Source organism: Phalacrocorax aristotelis, chromosome 6 (assembly GCF_949628215.1).
Source record: "Phalacrocorax aristotelis chromosome 6, bGulAri2.1, whole genome shotgun sequence".
Taxonomy (NCBI): Eukaryota; Metazoa; Chordata; class Aves; order Suliformes; family Phalacrocoracidae; genus Phalacrocorax; species Phalacrocorax aristotelis.
The window spans coordinates 14,413,869-14,429,469 of record NC_134281.1 but is presented as its reverse complement, the minus strand read 5'-3'; the positions used below and the strand labels follow the sequence as shown (position 1 = coordinate 14,429,469).

The 15,601-nt window shown below is 48.0% G+C and overlaps 1 protein-coding gene across 3 annotated transcripts in view; it reads left to right on the top strand.

Moving 5' to 3' along the window:
- The window catches only part of NCKIPSD (NCK interacting protein with SH3 domain), a 54,350-nt gene extending 38,949 nt beyond the window's left edge, over positions 1-15,401 (top strand). For all 3 annotated transcript variants that reach the window (XM_075096059.1, XM_075096062.1, XM_075096060.1), the window contains 7 exons: positions 748-834; positions 2,505-2,643; positions 8,012-8,092; positions 9,362-9,490; positions 11,371-11,463; positions 12,951-13,123; positions 13,692-15,401. In XM_075096059.1, the coding sequence (XP_074952160.1) occupies positions 748-834; positions 2,505-2,643; positions 8,012-8,092; positions 9,362-9,490; positions 11,371-11,463; positions 12,951-13,123; positions 13,692-13,895 (906 nt within the window). In that variant the 3' untranslated portion in view covers positions 13,896-15,401. The remainder of the gene's footprint in view (positions 1-747; positions 835-2,504; positions 2,644-8,011; positions 8,093-9,361; positions 9,491-11,370; positions 11,464-12,950; positions 13,124-13,691) is intronic.
- The last annotated feature ends 200 nt before the right edge of the window (positions 15,402-15,601 follow it).

Here is a 15,601-nt window from a genome sequence, read left to right as displayed (position 1 = left end):
TTTTCTTAAAAGTGAGCTTCAAAGCTATTTATGTGAGCAAGTATAAAGTATCTCACCACATCTGTGCATATAGGAGGGGTACATCCGCATAGTGAGCAGCAGTGGGAAATACTGTCCCAGTGCTGTCACTAGCACATAAATCCTATACATGTACAGGGAGTGTGATGGTATGGAAGCTGCCACTCAGCACAGTGACATGGTCTGTGTTATGAGTGCTGGTGTGGGGTTTGCTCTGGCACCTGCTTCATATTCCTCTCCAGCTCTTACAAGAGCGGAACAGATATTTTTTTGCCTTATAAATGCCAGTGTCTTTGTCACTCAACATATGGCCTGCCACCTCACTGTGGGCCTGCAGGGCAAGGCAGGGGGGATTTTGTGCAACCATTCCCTTGTAGTTAAGGTGTGGGAGGAGACGTACAATATTTCTCAGGGTGGGAACAGCGCTGGAGAGGCTGTGTGCATCTGCATGGTGCATTCATCTAGCTGCTGCTCAAGTCATGGGTTGTTTAGATGTTTTCAGCCAAGACATGCTGTATGGCAGAGATGTTTCTCCAGAATTCACTTTGATGCAGAATCTGAAGGGTAGCAGTTCTTGAGCTGTCTTTGTGCTCTGCCTTCAGTTTCTTTGAGATGTTTGGGCTGGGGCTACTGAGTTCTGAAAGTAGCTGGCCTCCCTTGAGGTCCCTGCAGCAGGCATCTTCCTGCATTGATGTGCCACTGGGCTGACCTGTTCATTCCTGCTTCCAGACAGATGCAGACCCTGAAGTTTGCAAGAAAATGTGCAAGAAGAATGAGTTTGAATCTGTCCTGTCCCTTGTGGCGTATTATCAGATGGTAAGGTGGCGGAATACATCAAATCTCTCTTTGAGGTTTCCATGAAGGCGTAAAAGAGCAGGATTGCTATGATGAATATATGTAAGACGTTCCCACTGGATAGGGCAGTTCTGTGAACTAGATGGCGTTGAAGCACATCCCTTTTGCATGCTGTCTAATGTCAGTGCTATGCATGCAAGCTGTATGGAAGAGCAGAGGATGCTATAGTCTTCGAAGCGGTAGCTAGTGCTGTGAAGGGTAAAGCTTGCGGCTTTTATTAGCTCCATTGAGGGACAGAATTGGCATCACTAATGTCTAGAGGAAGGATTTCTGAGGATGCCTTGGGAAAGCTGACAGGCTGTGACTGCTCCTCTTTTAATTGATGCTCTCCTGTGCATTAGTAAATAGCTTTGCTTAGGAAAGTAGGTTGTGAGTAGAAGCCCTGGGACTGAGGAAGAAAATCAGTATTCAGAGGAAGAAATGGCAACACAGGAAGTTCCACACGAATATGAGGAAAAACTACTTTACCGTGGGGGTGACAGAGCAGTGGAACAGGCTGCCCAGAGTGGTTGTGGTGTCTCTCTGGATATATTCTGCCTGGATGCAGTCGTGTGCTCCTGCTCTAGGTGTACCTGCTCAAGCAAGGGGGTTGGACGAGATGATCTCCAGAGGTCCCTTCCAACCCCTACCATTCTGTGATTCTGTGAAATGGAAGTTTTGCCTTCAATGCCTATGCAGTGGTGCTTTTCCCCTCTCCTTCCTTGGAACTTCCCGTTAATAGGACTCTGCAGGGGTTGGAAACTTGTTCCCATCTTGTCCCTAAGTCCCCAGTTACAGCACATCAAGCCTTGTGGCATTTAGTTTTCATCTGGCACTTGTGTGTCTGAACCCAGAGCTCAGCATCAGGGTACTGTAGCATATTTGAGAGCAGTGGGAAGGCAGGCTTAATGTAGCCTGCTGGCTTTCACTGCCTGCTCTTCTCTGACCAGCATTTCAAGGAAGCCTGGCCAGGGGAACAGTAGTTGGGTCTCCTGTCCTGGCTGGTCATGCCCCGTGTCAGGGCTTGGTTCACTCCTGTTCCTTGAACTCTGGGGTTGTTGGCTGAGGCTAAAGTATGAAGGTTACCCCAGCACCAGAGCTCCTGCGTGGGAGCGGCAGGTTGAGCATCTTTGCTGGAATCCCTGCATGTCCCAAAACTTTCTGGTTATACCCTCTGCTCTCAGCACAAACCCAACAGCTTCACAGTGGAGGAGCTGATCCCATCCTGTTCGTTAACCATCACATGCTGAAGAGGGTTTGCAAATATTGTGTTGTCAGGAAACATCCTTCAGAGCAGTGTTTGCAAAACCTCAGTGTGCTCAAAGAATCCTGGCTACCCAGCAAATTAAATCCCTGTTTGCTGGGGATGGGTATATGTCGTTGATTTGTGTCATATTAAGCAGGGCATTTCAGACCTGAGCTCTGGCTGCTGCCTACCATCTGACTGTATGTGCTAACAGACTGTAGTTAGCAGTTGTGAAGTTATTGTAAAAGGACTCTTACGCTGTTGTTAAAAGCTAGTAGAGCTTCTGGGTTCACTGTCATCCTGGGAGGGTCTATAGCTTCCCAACAGCAGGAACTTCTAGCCAGTTATGTCTCTGCCTTAGATCAAGCCCTCATCTGGGACATCATCTATTAAATTGTTTTTGCAGGAACACAGGGTGCCATTACGGCTGCTGCTGTTGAAGTGCTTTGGAGCCATGTGCAACTTGGATGCTGCAGTCATTTCAACACTTGTAAACTCTGTGCTGCCAATGGAGCTGGCCCGGGACATGCAGACTCACACACAAGGTGAGCCAAGGCTGCTGGACCCAGGTCCCCAGGGGTGTGTTTCTCCGTTAGATGATTTACAGCAGCACTGGTGGCCCCTTATTGCCTGACTGTTCTATGTGCCCAGTGCTCTGGGGAGAAGGGTGCTCTTTTTAAAATTATTCAGGTTATTACAGCGGTAAGTGAAGAATGCATGGGAGGGGATGTTTCAGTCCAACAATGCAAGGCCCTCTAGCTCTTGAACATGCCATTAGTGATCTGCATTGCTGCTTGTAGATGTCTTAAAGCACATTTTGAACTGTTCCAGATTCTTTCATGATGTGACAGAAGATACCTGCAGATCTCAAGATCTCTGCAACCTCTTATAGGCAGTTTTTCTTGGTACTTTACACCAGATCTTTGCAGTGTTTGTTGCTGGTAAATGAGATGTGTGCTGGTTAAAGGAAAGGACCTTCTCTCCACCACTGTACCAAGGTACAGTGCTGTTAACAAAGTTGCAGTGCTGGTCCTCTGCAGGATAGTGCCACAGCCTTGCTTTCCCCAGCTCTTTGCTTTCCATATCCAGGCTTTGCTCTCACATTTCTTCTACCTCATGCCCCTGTCCTCTTTTGTTAGGATGACCTGTCCCTGCTATTAACAGGAATATACTTCCTGCCCGTTGAGCTCCTTATGCTCAAAAGCTATCCCCTGGAGCTCATGCTTAGCCCTGTGTCCTTTAATTCAGCATCTCCTCCTGGCTGCTAGGAGGAAGAACCCAAGAACAAAGGTGAATATGTATTATCGCTCCCCTGACATTACCTTCCAGCTGCCTATGCCTGCCTTGCCCTGGGCAGTCACAGCTTTGCTTCCCATTTTGAAGTCAGCCTGTAGGCCGCCAGCACTGGTAGTGGCATATGCTACACTTTAAGAGAAAGTGATATTCAAAATCCATTGTTTTGTGCTAATCCCTAGCCAACAATTAAAATAGCTGTTGGGTGACCATGTGGATCAAATCCCAGTATTTAGAGCCTTGCTTCCCTGATTGCAGTCTGTAGCCTGTTGGTTTGCTGTGAGTGTCACGGAGCTGTGGAGAAGCTTAATTTGGTGATGAGATTGAGTAGGGATTGAGAAGTCTGTGCAGAACAGGGGCCATCGCATCCATTTCATGTGAGCCAAGTAAATGTCCAAGACAACAACCTTGGATGTGCATAATAGTTGTCCCTGTCCCCAGCATCTCACCACAGACTATGCCAACCTGTGTGGTGGACAGGACTAATGGGGCTAATGTGGTGTCTGGAAAGGGGTGAGAGAGGTGAAATCAAACCTGTTGCAAAAGCCTTTGTGCTTGTCTTTGCTTAGATGCTTTGAAGTGTGGGCATTTCAAAATTTTAGGAGTACCTGAAAAATAATGCTTGAGCTCAGGACAGGGCAAAGCACTGGTGGTGCAGAGAGGGAATGAGATCGTTATGCCCGTGTTGGCTATGCTTTCTTTTTGTGCTACCACTGCTTATCAATTCCATGCAATTAACTTCTCATGCTGTTGGTGTTTCATCTGGCTATGCATGAGAAGCCTCTTCTCTAGGCCAAGGTTTTACTGCCCAAGAAGCAAATAATACTTGGTTATGGAACTATGACTGTGCTTCTGTGACAACATTACTCCTGATTTTGTGCTGCCAAAAATAAACTTTATCATACATCCATCACTAATTCACAAAGATTGTATTCTGGTGAGTGTTTTCTGCACCACACTCTAACGGCCTTCAGTCTCCTGCTCTGTTCCCTGAGCTGTCTTTGTGCAGGCAGGGTGAGCTGGTGCTGAGCTCTCGTGGAGCGCCTTGTCACTCCCTGCCTGTTGCAGTGTTACTGTCCAGGGCATTTTCCCAGGGGCTGCATTGTCCCAGATAGCACAGCTAATTTGGCCTCTTGCTTGTGGTGGGGCATCGAGCTCTGGCTTAGGTGACTTCAGCACACCTTTGCTGATCTCTATGTAGCTCTACTGGTTGAAGCAGACCTATCTGCCAGCAAGTGCCAGCTCTGCTTTGGGGTCCTGAAAAGCATTGCAGTGGAAGTGGGTGAAAACTGGCTCTGCTACCTCCTCTGAATGGCCAACTTGCAGCTCTGCAATGTCCCCTCCCTTCCTTTCGTCTCAAGGTGAAGGGCTTTTTTCCCCTCCTTGCTGTAATACATAGGCAGTGCAGTTGAAGGGTGAAGAGCTGCTCTTCTGTTGCTGATGGATTGCTTTTTGTTACAGGAGCCTTCCAAATCCATGTCCTGATCGCAGGCTGCCTGCCTTGTGCTAAGCTTATAGCAGGGGCTTGCGCAAATGTCATCTGAGCAGCATCCAGTCCCTTCGGCCTTTGCAGCGGGGCTGCAGAGAAGTAACCATCCTTGACCCAAACATGTCTGTCCTTCAGAGGTGTTTTAGGGCATTAGTAGTTCCCTCCTGCCATTCTGGTGCTTACTGCTCCATGTCCCGCTGGCAAGTGGTACCTTGAGTGAAAACACGACCTTGAATCCTAGAATGACTTGAGCTTATTTTAGTACTAGAAATTGGGGAATAGCAGCTGATCCGTGACATACCATGGAATAGCTAATCCCTTCTGTGGATGGCAGGGGCCAGAGCAATTGGTGCCAGCACTAAGCAACTGGGGAGTGTTGAACTGGCTGCAGCAACTCTGTAGGATCCCTCCTAGCTTGATATTGAAGAGCAGCCGAAGCGGAAGCTCTGTGTGTGGATCCTGGGTGCCTTTGATGAGAAGGCACTTTACCCTGGGGCTGATGTAGGCATGTTGGCTGCTGGCCAGTTCCTCTGCCAGATGCTTGGGTCTTATTGCTTCTGGACAGCCACTTCCCTCTGCTGTGGCTGGCTTGCACATCTATCAGTGTTAGAAGAGCTTATAATAAGCCACAGTGAGGCAGAATTAGCCAGAACAATTCCAAAGAAAACAGACGGGGATAATCCTCTCCATAATCATGACTTTCTCCCTTGTTGCAGCTCAGTGTACATGCAAGTCAGCTGTCAGGCCCTTCTTACTTGAGTTGTAGACAGTTGTGTCTGCTCCCAGGGCCCACTTTTTGCATTGCTGTGTTTAGAGGTTGGAAGCAAGGTCTTTGAAGGCCTCTGTGAAATACCTTTCATACATAATAGCAGCTCTCTTACCAGTAGCTCAGCAGGCTTTGGAAATGCAGGCTGGTGACCAAACAGCCACCTCTCTCCTGCCCTTCACGGCCACTTGAGCGATGCTTATCAGCCTGTTGTCAACAGAGTCTCTCTGCTTCAGGAGAGTTGTATTAATGCTATTTACTTTCTTGCAGCCGCTGGTGCTGCTCTGGAAGGAAAAAATGCTGTGCTTTGACTGGCAATTATTCTGTTCTTCAGTATGGTGAGTCTTGGATGGGTCTGGCTGCAGCCGGCACACTCTAAAAACTTCTAGAGTCTGTGCTGAGCGAGTGCACTGAGTTAATCTGGATTTTCCCCAAGTTCAGCTTTTTGACTGGTTTCAGCATCCTTTGATATGGCATCCTTAGGCAAATCTTGTCAGATTTGCCTCCTAGTGGTGGAGTCTTCTGTCAACCAAGATGAATGGACATTAGTTTATGGCAGATGTGCCAAGGATGTGTATAACTACCTTCCTCCCTCCCATCTCTAATCTCTTCCTCTATATTTGCTACAACCATATGTTTCTCACTGGCTTCTGGTTCTCAGACCATTATTTCATTGTTCCTGATGTGATGAGAGAAAAGTTTTGTTCACAAACGCCTTACTGGGAACATGGGAACAGTAGGTCCCTTTGTCTACCTACTGCAGTACCCTGCCTCTGATACCCAACTCCTGAAGCTGTGGAGGAAAGAATGAAGAAACTGTGTGGTGAACAGTTTGTCGGATCCTTTTTCTGTTACAGTGAGCTTTGGCATCACTGACATCTTATAGCTGAGAGCTTCTTATATAAGTGTAAATTCTATTTAAGTCACTGTATATCCTCACTCTTTGTTTACCAAGAGTAAACAGCAGTTTCCAGCTTTCCTTTGCTGCCACATGGTCTAAGTGTTCTTCTACAAACTCTGGTATCTCTGGTTAAGCCCCAAATGATCTATTTTTACTCTAAGTTTTTTGCTGTTTGAAAACTCAGGAATTCTTTGGAGTTCTGACAAAGTCTGCATGTTCTTTATATATAGAGGCTTTGCTCAAAGAGCTGACTTTCCAGGGCCATGAGGCTGCAATGATTCTCTAGCATTTTCCCTCCTATGCTAACAGTAAATCTGAGAGCTGCCAAGTGTTGCAAGTCCTTTGGCCAAGTCCAGGAGTATGTGGTGACAGCAGAGGCATCAGCCTGTGCAGTGAAAACAAACTGCAGGGTGCAGGTGCTTAGAGATGGATCAATTTGTGCATAGAGAAGTGAAACACCTTAAAGGATTGGAGGGGGAACTAGAACCAGCATGTATTGTCCAGGGAAGCAGTGCTGTTGGGAGTAGCCGCATATGTTGAAAGGGACTTTCTCCTCTAATGAGTTTTGGTCAGTTTTCTATAAATGTAACCTCAGTTTTCTTGTAACAAGTGCCCCAGGCTCTTTCCAGCAGATGTAGCTGAACTTTATTTAGCCAGTATGTGTGGTAATCTACTTTATAAAAATAATACTCCTTTTCCTGGTGTCTTCAGACTTGCTGAACTGGGCTGAGGCTACATTTTATTATGTTGTAGATCCTATTCCATTACTTTTTTTCCTTCTGCAAATATCTACTGGGGTGTATCCATTAATTAGAATTCAGGAAAGGCACTGGCTGTGCTTCTATGGAGTATTCATGTATAGCTGCTGCCAGCAAAAATTGTGTTGGACTAGCAGGCTGTGGGGTGTATTAATGCTGGAGACGTGTGGCCTGGGAGGTGGGCAGATGCACAGCCTGAGTCATGAGCAGTGATCTGGTCTCCTCAGAGACCTCTTATACTTCCAGGCAGAGCTGAAGTAGTGAAAGTAGAGCAGTGCAGAGACAGTAACAACCAGCAAAACTGTCCGGGGGTGGTGTTGGTTGGAACAGGCAGTATTTCAAGGTGGCCAGATGGATGCTTTTTCTGGGTTCAGTAATTACATAACTATGGGATGTGTCCTGGGACTGTGCAGGGGAGGCTTTTAATTATTCAGATCAAGTTTGCCCAGATTCTCTTAAGTGGAAGGGAAAAAAATTGAGAATTCTTGTCATTATTTTTAAATTGCTTTGGAAATGCATGGTGCAGAAGCAGTGTGGTATGCTTAAACAGGGGGAAAAACACTCTTTATAGCTCAGTAAATACAGGAACAAGAAGCAGTCTAATCAGTGGTAAATGTCTGTATTAAATGTGTGACTTCCCAGCTGCAGCTGGGCAATAGTCTTTTGTGTCCTCAGAAGAACTAATGGCAGGACTTCCATCTTGCAGATCATCAAAAGATGTGCTACTCTGCACTGGTGCTGGCAATGATATTCTCCATGGGGGAGCCCCTGCCATATCATCACTATGGTAAGAGCAGCTTATGCTTATGGCTTGGTAGGACAGCAGACATGATGGTGTGACTTCCCTGGCAGGCACAGGAAAGGGCCTTTCCTGGTGGCCAAGGTGGGGACAGGGGAAAGCCCAGCAGGAGCGGGGCAAGAGTAAAGTCTGCTCTTTATCAACAGAGCCTGGCTGCTGAAACACTGGGTTGAGATGCCAGGTTTCCAGAGAGCAGCACATATCTGAGTTAGAGCAGTGGAGGACTGATGCCATGCTGCAGAAGAGGTGGATTTGGCCATCACTGTGACTAAGCAGCACTTTGTTTTACCTCTGCCCTGTGTGGAAGCATGCACCTCTTACTTGCCTCAGACGTTCTGTCTGCTGATGAGGCTGAGAGCCCAGATAACTGCATGAACAACCACTAAAGCTGTCAACTGCATAATGTGGCCTTTTCCTGGTCTCACTTCTAAAGGGATGGTGCAGCCCTGTGTTTTTAAGCTCTTGGGGAAGGTGGAGAAGGTATTGCAGTCAATAGGGAAGTGCAAATGTGCCAGACCTGCCTGTGTTATCCTTTGTCCTCTCATTCCAACCTTCAGCCAGAAAGCATTGCCTGCCTGCTTCTTCCCTGGCCATGTTGTGTTCCTGTATTTGGGAAACTCTGGGCTCACTTTTCCTAGAAATGCAGTAGAGATTATTATAAGCATCTTCTCAGCAGCTTCACCTTAACGCCCTGGTAAATACACACAAGATTTAAACCGGTGGAGTAGAGGCTGTGGAATGAGCCTCCACACCTCCTTTTCTCTCCTTGTGTAACCCTGGCAATTATTTCCTGCAGGCGGACTTATTTGAATGAGCTCCTGAGCTTTCCTAATAGCCAAATTGAGAAATTGGTTATTACTAATGATCTGGATGGTTACTTTTTTAAATAGATGGGTTAAACCAGCGGTCAAGAATACAAATATCTTCCTACCTGAAGCCTTCATTGGCAGCAGTGATGCTGGAACAACAGCTAGAGCAGGATTTGGTGTGTGTTTACTCCAGAAAAAATTGCCAGGGGGACACCAACCTTCAGTGTTCCCCTGCACTGTGGATAGTTCTCTGAGCCACTTGTCTCTCGCACAGACACTTCAGTGGTCTGTCTAGCCCGCTTGCAGGATTGTTAATTCCCTGGAGGCTGACACTGGCACTCCACTAATGGTTTTTAAGCATAAAAGCATGGAGAAGTGGCTTGTGTGGTCCCTTGTTGCTCGGCTTATTTTCACTGTGCTGTAAATGCCCCCCTTTCTCCTTGCGCAGAACATCTCAACTCTCAGTTTGTGCAGTTCCTGCTGGATGTGATTGAGGATGGACTGCCCTCTGACACAACTGACCAGTTGCCTGACTTATTTGTCAATGTCCTTCTGGCCTTCAATCTCCACATTCCAGGTTGGTTTGGTGCTGCTCTGCCTTGGCAGGATTTCAGTGGTCTGGAGCAGTGAGTATGTGAAGAATGGGGAGGCAGAATCTCCCTGGAACTTCATGGTGCTGTGATAACCTCTCCAGCTCCCCTGGCCTCTGGCCATACACTGTGTTTAATTACTGTGCAAAAGCCTAGAGGAAAAAGAGTCTGAGAGCCCATGTCCAACCAACTGACCCTCTGGGGCACAGCAGCTCTGTGAAGCCCAGCAAATTTCTTTCCACTTCCACACTGCCTGGATCAAAGCAGTTGCTGGGCTGCACTTGCAGAACATGAGTGGGGTTAACTCATAGTCACAAATTATTTGGGAGAGAAAATGCTTTAGCAGGCATTTCCTAGTACCAGTCCATAAGGAAAGTCCTCTGCCTTCTGTAGGCCTTGACAAACCTTCTGCTTACCCAGCTGCACCACTTGAAGCTCATTCAATGCCTGTGTGTTGGGGCCAGGCTCTTCAATGTTAGCCTGAGCTGTGCTCTCTCCTGAGTGCCCTTGTTCTCTGTTCTCCCCTGCTGAGCTCCATGAGAAGAGACAATGCATCTGGTCCCTAGAGAAGGACATTTGCCCTCTCACTGCCTGTGAGTTTTGAAGCCTGTTGCTGGAAGATTGGAGAGTAGTTCCAGGTCCTGCTAAGAGGCCACTCCTTAACCCAAAATCTCATGTTGCTCCAATTGTCTTTAGTTAATACTTCCTCCTGTTCTGCTTCATGGCTTTATCCTTGACATCATGGAGAGAGGGGAGGATAAAGCAATGAGGAGGTGTCCAGTAATTTACCTGTTACTTTGAGTAGCGCTTCATTAAAATTTATGTGAAAGTTTCTAATTTCATTTGAAAGTTGATTGCACAGAGACTGATTAAGTGTGGTCTCTGCTGCTTTCATTCATTACCCCTTCTCACAGTTACCCAAATACTTCCTGGCTGTAGTAATTAGGCAATAATACATGACAGGCAGCGTGTTTCTGGGGGATTGTTGCCCACCTGGGGTGCAGCCAAGAGCAGTGACTTGTTCTCTGGTGCTAAGAACATGTTAAATGATGTTCAGGTTGCTTATTAGTGGATTGAATTTTTATTCCTCTGCAAAATTCATCTATTGCACAGTTCAGTGATGCAGTGTTAGTTCAAAAACTCCTAAAAGCATATTATATTGATGCATTTCAATGTGAAGGATCGTAAAGCACTTCCCAGCCTGTGAAATATTATAGGGTTGCCAATCCTATGCCATAGAAATAGCCGCACTGTGCTGACCAGATGCTTCTGAGCGCACACACTCACGTGCATAAAGTCTGCTAGGGTGAACATATTTTAATTACAAGAAATCACCCCAAAGCAGGAAGGGGACACTTCCTAGAAGTCTTCAGCACCTGCTTTTGCACAGCCCTGTGCTGAGTGCTAGGAACAACTTTTTCCCCTTCTGGCATACCCCTGGGACCTGGCTGTCCCTACTTATGAGAAGGTAATAAATGCCAGGAGGACACTGCTGGTACGAAGTAAGAAGATACTAGAGAGTGGAGCCATTGGCTTCAGAGGGTTGTGAGCAGAGGTAATATTTCACACCATAAAGCTTTTGTAAGGTGTTTCACAGCATTTGACTGGCTGGACCGGGTGCCACATATGAATCAGATGCACGTAGAAAGCATGATGTCTCAAGTGTTTCATGTGTTGTTTCCAGATTTTTCACCTTCCTTCTTTCTGCCTTCCCACTCTTATAGGGCTGCAACTTTTCATAGCCCGGATAGACTGTAGTTCCCCCAAACCCCGCAAAGCACTGCTGCAAAATAGGAGCCCTCTATTTTTTTTCATTACCGTGGTCTTCGGGAAACAAAGGGATATTCTGAACAGGTTTCTTCCTTAGTTCCAGAACACAGTGTGATCATGACTACAATAAGCAAGCACTCAAATGTCAAGACTTTCACAGAAAAGCTGCTGCTGCTGCTGAACAGGGGAGGTGAGTGTTTGTACCACTACTACATGCCTGGCAGGGGGTGCAGCTAATGGTGACTCTGGGAATTAAGGGGTGGGATATGTCAGGGATACAGGTAGCTGAGGAGCTGTCTGCTCAGGCAGGATGTGCTGCTTCCTGGTGCGTTTGTGAGGGTGACAGGCTGCATTGCTAAGGATGGAGCTGCACAAAGAATAGGAAGAGACAAGGGGCTTCTGGGTTGGAATTTCCGTGCAAGCTGGTCCGCTCGTACTTCTGGGTCAGGTCAGCCCCATCTCATGGTGTGGCCGACTGCAATGTAGGCAAGCTCTTGTCTGGGAGGAAAGGTGGTCTTGGGCCGCTCTGTCCTTGGACAGGTAGGGCTCCAACAGCACTGGCACACAAACCTCAGCCCATACTGGTGATCATCTGCCCCAGGGGAAAGATCGGGAGGGAGGTTTTGCCTTCTGAAATGCTGCTTAAAGTGGAATTTCCCACTTCAGAATTGCTGGCGGGGGTTAGCTTTGTGTCTGCGCCAGGCGTAGAGTGAAATACACTGTGTGTATAGAGCTTTTGCAAAGCAGATTGCTAGAAAGCTGGAGATCTCTGCAGGAAGAGCTGTGCCAGGTATTTCTGCCTGTGCTGCATGCCACTATTGTGCTTTCTAATACCTTCTGGAGCACAGGGGCTTTGCTGCCTGAGATTCACTTTGTTGATTTGCTGGTAAATAGCTCATCTTACTCTGGCTTTAGTTCTCTTTGGGGTTGCAAATCACTGTCTCCACACTATATCAGTTTGAGGGCAGCCGGCATCTCAGTGCTCTTCTGTCTGGCCTCCTCCCAAAGCCTTTGTTTAGCCCTTTCTCTGCCAGATTCCCAGCAGGGATCACCTTACTGCAAGGGGCTGGGGGAAGAAACATCTAATGAAGATGCTTCTCTTTTGCCTGCCTTCCTGTCAACTGCTGGTGGGGGGTGCTGCAGTGTCCCAGGGCCCCTCTTGGAGACTGCAGGGACATATTTTGGAAGAGAACAGGATGCGATGGCTCGTTTAAACTTGAAGGTGTTTCTTTTCTTGCTTCTGGGATGGCTCTGGCTGGTCTCTGTATTGAAAGTGCATTTCTGGTACAGGCTGTAGTGGGCTTTTCAGAGGGGTCATTGGACCAGACTTACTAAAAGAGGCAGAAAATGAGTGGTAGCTGTTGAGTGAAAAGGGGATGCTAATGAGATCTCACCTGGGGTAGAAGGTGAAACATAAACAGTGATTAATGCTAATGCTAATGAGTTTGGTCTCTGCTTGGTACCCCACAGAGCTGCCATCCTGATTACGCAGCTTTGTGCAAGGCACTAAGGTCTGCCAACACATAAAGCTAGCCACAAGCAGGGAACAGCTGGCCAAGGCCATGGGCAACCTCCTCTCCAAAGCCTGTAGGGTCTAATGAAGGGATGTGCACTGAAGATGGAGGAGGTGAGCAACAGGGAGCATGTGGCTTAGCACGGTCTCTTTGCCTCCCCCAGATGATCCAGTTTGTATCTTCAAGCATCAGCCTCAACCGCCGCACTCAGTGCTGAAGTTTCTGCAGGACATCTTTGCCAGCAAGGATACAGCCAGCATCTTCTACCACACAGACATGATGGTCCTGATAGACATCCTGGTGCGGCAGATTGCTGATCTCTCCCCAGGAGATAAGGTGCTCACAGTAACCTATAGGCACTGGGGAGCACAGTCCCAAAGCAACAGTGGTTCCCCATGCCCTCTGTTGGGCTTGCTGGTGCAGGCAAGAGTAGAGTCCTGGGGTGAGCGTGACATTTCTGAGTGCTCAAGTCAACATTGGGGGCTGAGGAAGAAGGGGAGGGATTTATCCTGCCTGGCACACAGCAGTAGAAAGGTGTGTTTTGAAGAAAAATCTGCCAGCCTTCTGGTGGTCTGCACTCTTATGTTGAGGGACCTTTGGGAACAGGGACCCTCTGTGAGTAGTAGAAGTAGGAGGAATCTCTGATTTGGTTTTGCAAGAGGCAGGGGATGTGTGCATGTTTGAGAGCAGGTGAAAAGCAGCACTGGGTTGCTGAGGGAAAAGTACAGTTTTCATAGCTACTAATGAGCCTTAAGGAAAAGCAGGTGCCTCTGGAGTTGCTCTCTGGCTGGTGGTGCAGCAGCAGCTGTTCCTGGGCTCCTGCTGTAATGGAGGCTGGCATGCTTGTTTATCTCACTTTAAATCTTTCATTGTGCTCTGTTTTGTCTCCCCTCCCACTTGGCAGCTGAGGATGGAGTATCTATCTCTGATGCACGCCATCATCCGCTCCACGCCCTATCTGCAGCACCAGCACCGCCTCTCCGACCTGCAGGGCATCTTGCAGCGCATCCTGGGGGAGGAGGAGGAGGGCCAGCAGTGCCAGATGGACAAACTGATCATCCTGGAGATTTATAAGGAGTTCCCAGAAATTTCTCCCAGTACTAGCTAACCACTCTTTGGCTTGGACTGGAGTTTGAACCGCTTGGATCAACGATGTCTCTTGTTGACACTTTCTTCCTATTCCCTTCCAGTACAGCTCATACCTTATATCCCTCTATGCGAGGCCTAAGGTTGGGACAGCATTCACTGGCCCTTCAGAGATGCCAGCAGCAGGAAGGGCAGGGGGTGTCCCCAGGGCCTGGTGCTCGGGAAAGGTCAGAGTGGGGTGGGTGCTGGTGTGTGGTTTGCCTGCAGGACTCAGGTGGGAGGTATTTAGGCAGCGGGAAGGGCAGAGAGCTTGCGAGGGACTTAGCGGGTGTCGGGGGTGTTTAGCTGTGCTGGTGTCCCAAGGTCCCAAAGCGAAAGGCCTTTGCCTTAGAGTATCACTTCTTTTCCATGTGCATATCTCTCCCCGCAGTGACCAAGTAGAATCTGCTGGTGCTTGGAAGAAGCTTTTGTAACATCTGTTTTGTTTTCTGCTGCTAGTGCCAATGTGATCCAGCCCTGCTAAGGGGAGGTAGCTCGCTCGCTGTCTAACGCCTCGTCTAGTGAGCCTTTCACTCCTTCCTGGCCCCTCAGCTTTGCCTCTCGGTAGCAGCTCACCTGGGGTCATAAAGGTCTTATCACAACAGCTGCTTTTTTCAGTCTGCTTTCTATAGTGATGTTTAAATCTGAATTTCTTGCACTGTGGCAGCCTAGAAGTAATGACCATGTGGGTGATGCTACCCTTAGGAAGCCTTTGGCCCTGGACACAGCGCAAAGACGGGTCCTGCCAAGCGAAAGCTGCTGCTTGCCATCTCTCTTGCAGTGTTGCCCTGGGGGGCCCGAAGCTGAGGGGCTGTGTGTGGGCAGGCACGCCCTGTTTGTGAAGCGTGTGGATTTCTTACCTTGAGCTTCATAGTAGCTCTGTCTCGCTGCCCACCCTCTCCACGTGGCAGTGGTCAGAGGCAGTGTGAGTCTGGTGTCCAGTAGCTTTTGTGACTATGCACGAGTGTGGGGAACCCTTATTTCTTTTTCCTCTAGGTTTCTAGCAAATGGGATTAACCTGTTTCCCTGTTACAGATAGTCACACACACTAATGTGGGTCTCAAATATTCTTGTGCGCAGTCTGGTCACTCCCTGTCCTCAGCTCTTCCTTTGCAGTATCCAGTGTAGGAGCTATTGGAAAGTGGAACTGGAAATACTGAGCACTGTTTTTTGTGGTTTTTTGTTTGTTTGTTTGGGGGGGATTTTTTTGGTTTTTTTTTTTGTAGCTTGAGGCGATGACACAAACTCTGCTCTGCAGGCCTGGACTCTGGGTACTGGGGCAGTGATGCTTAGGAACAGAGGGGGTTGGCCTGGCAGCCAAGGGGGACAAGGACCCCCTGAAGTCAGCCTGGGAACACCCAAAGCTTGATAACCACCCTCAGAGAAACCTATTTTTCCCCTGTAAAAATGTATGAATGTCAAAAGGGATCCTGTATTTTCTTAAACACTAAGTGTAACATGCAGAAGAATAAAAATGTCTTAAACTGGACTTCTGTGAACATAGCCCTGCCTGCCCTGTCCTGTTGTGGGGGGACCAAAGGGGTGGGTGCAGCTCAGGTGCCTGCAGCCCATGAAGGCAAAGCTCACCCCCAAATGGGATCAATGCAGCAGTTTTTGCACACTCAGCTTATTGCATTGTGTTTTCCTACCACACTGCTGGCAGAGGAGGAGTGGTGGAGGCCAGCAGCC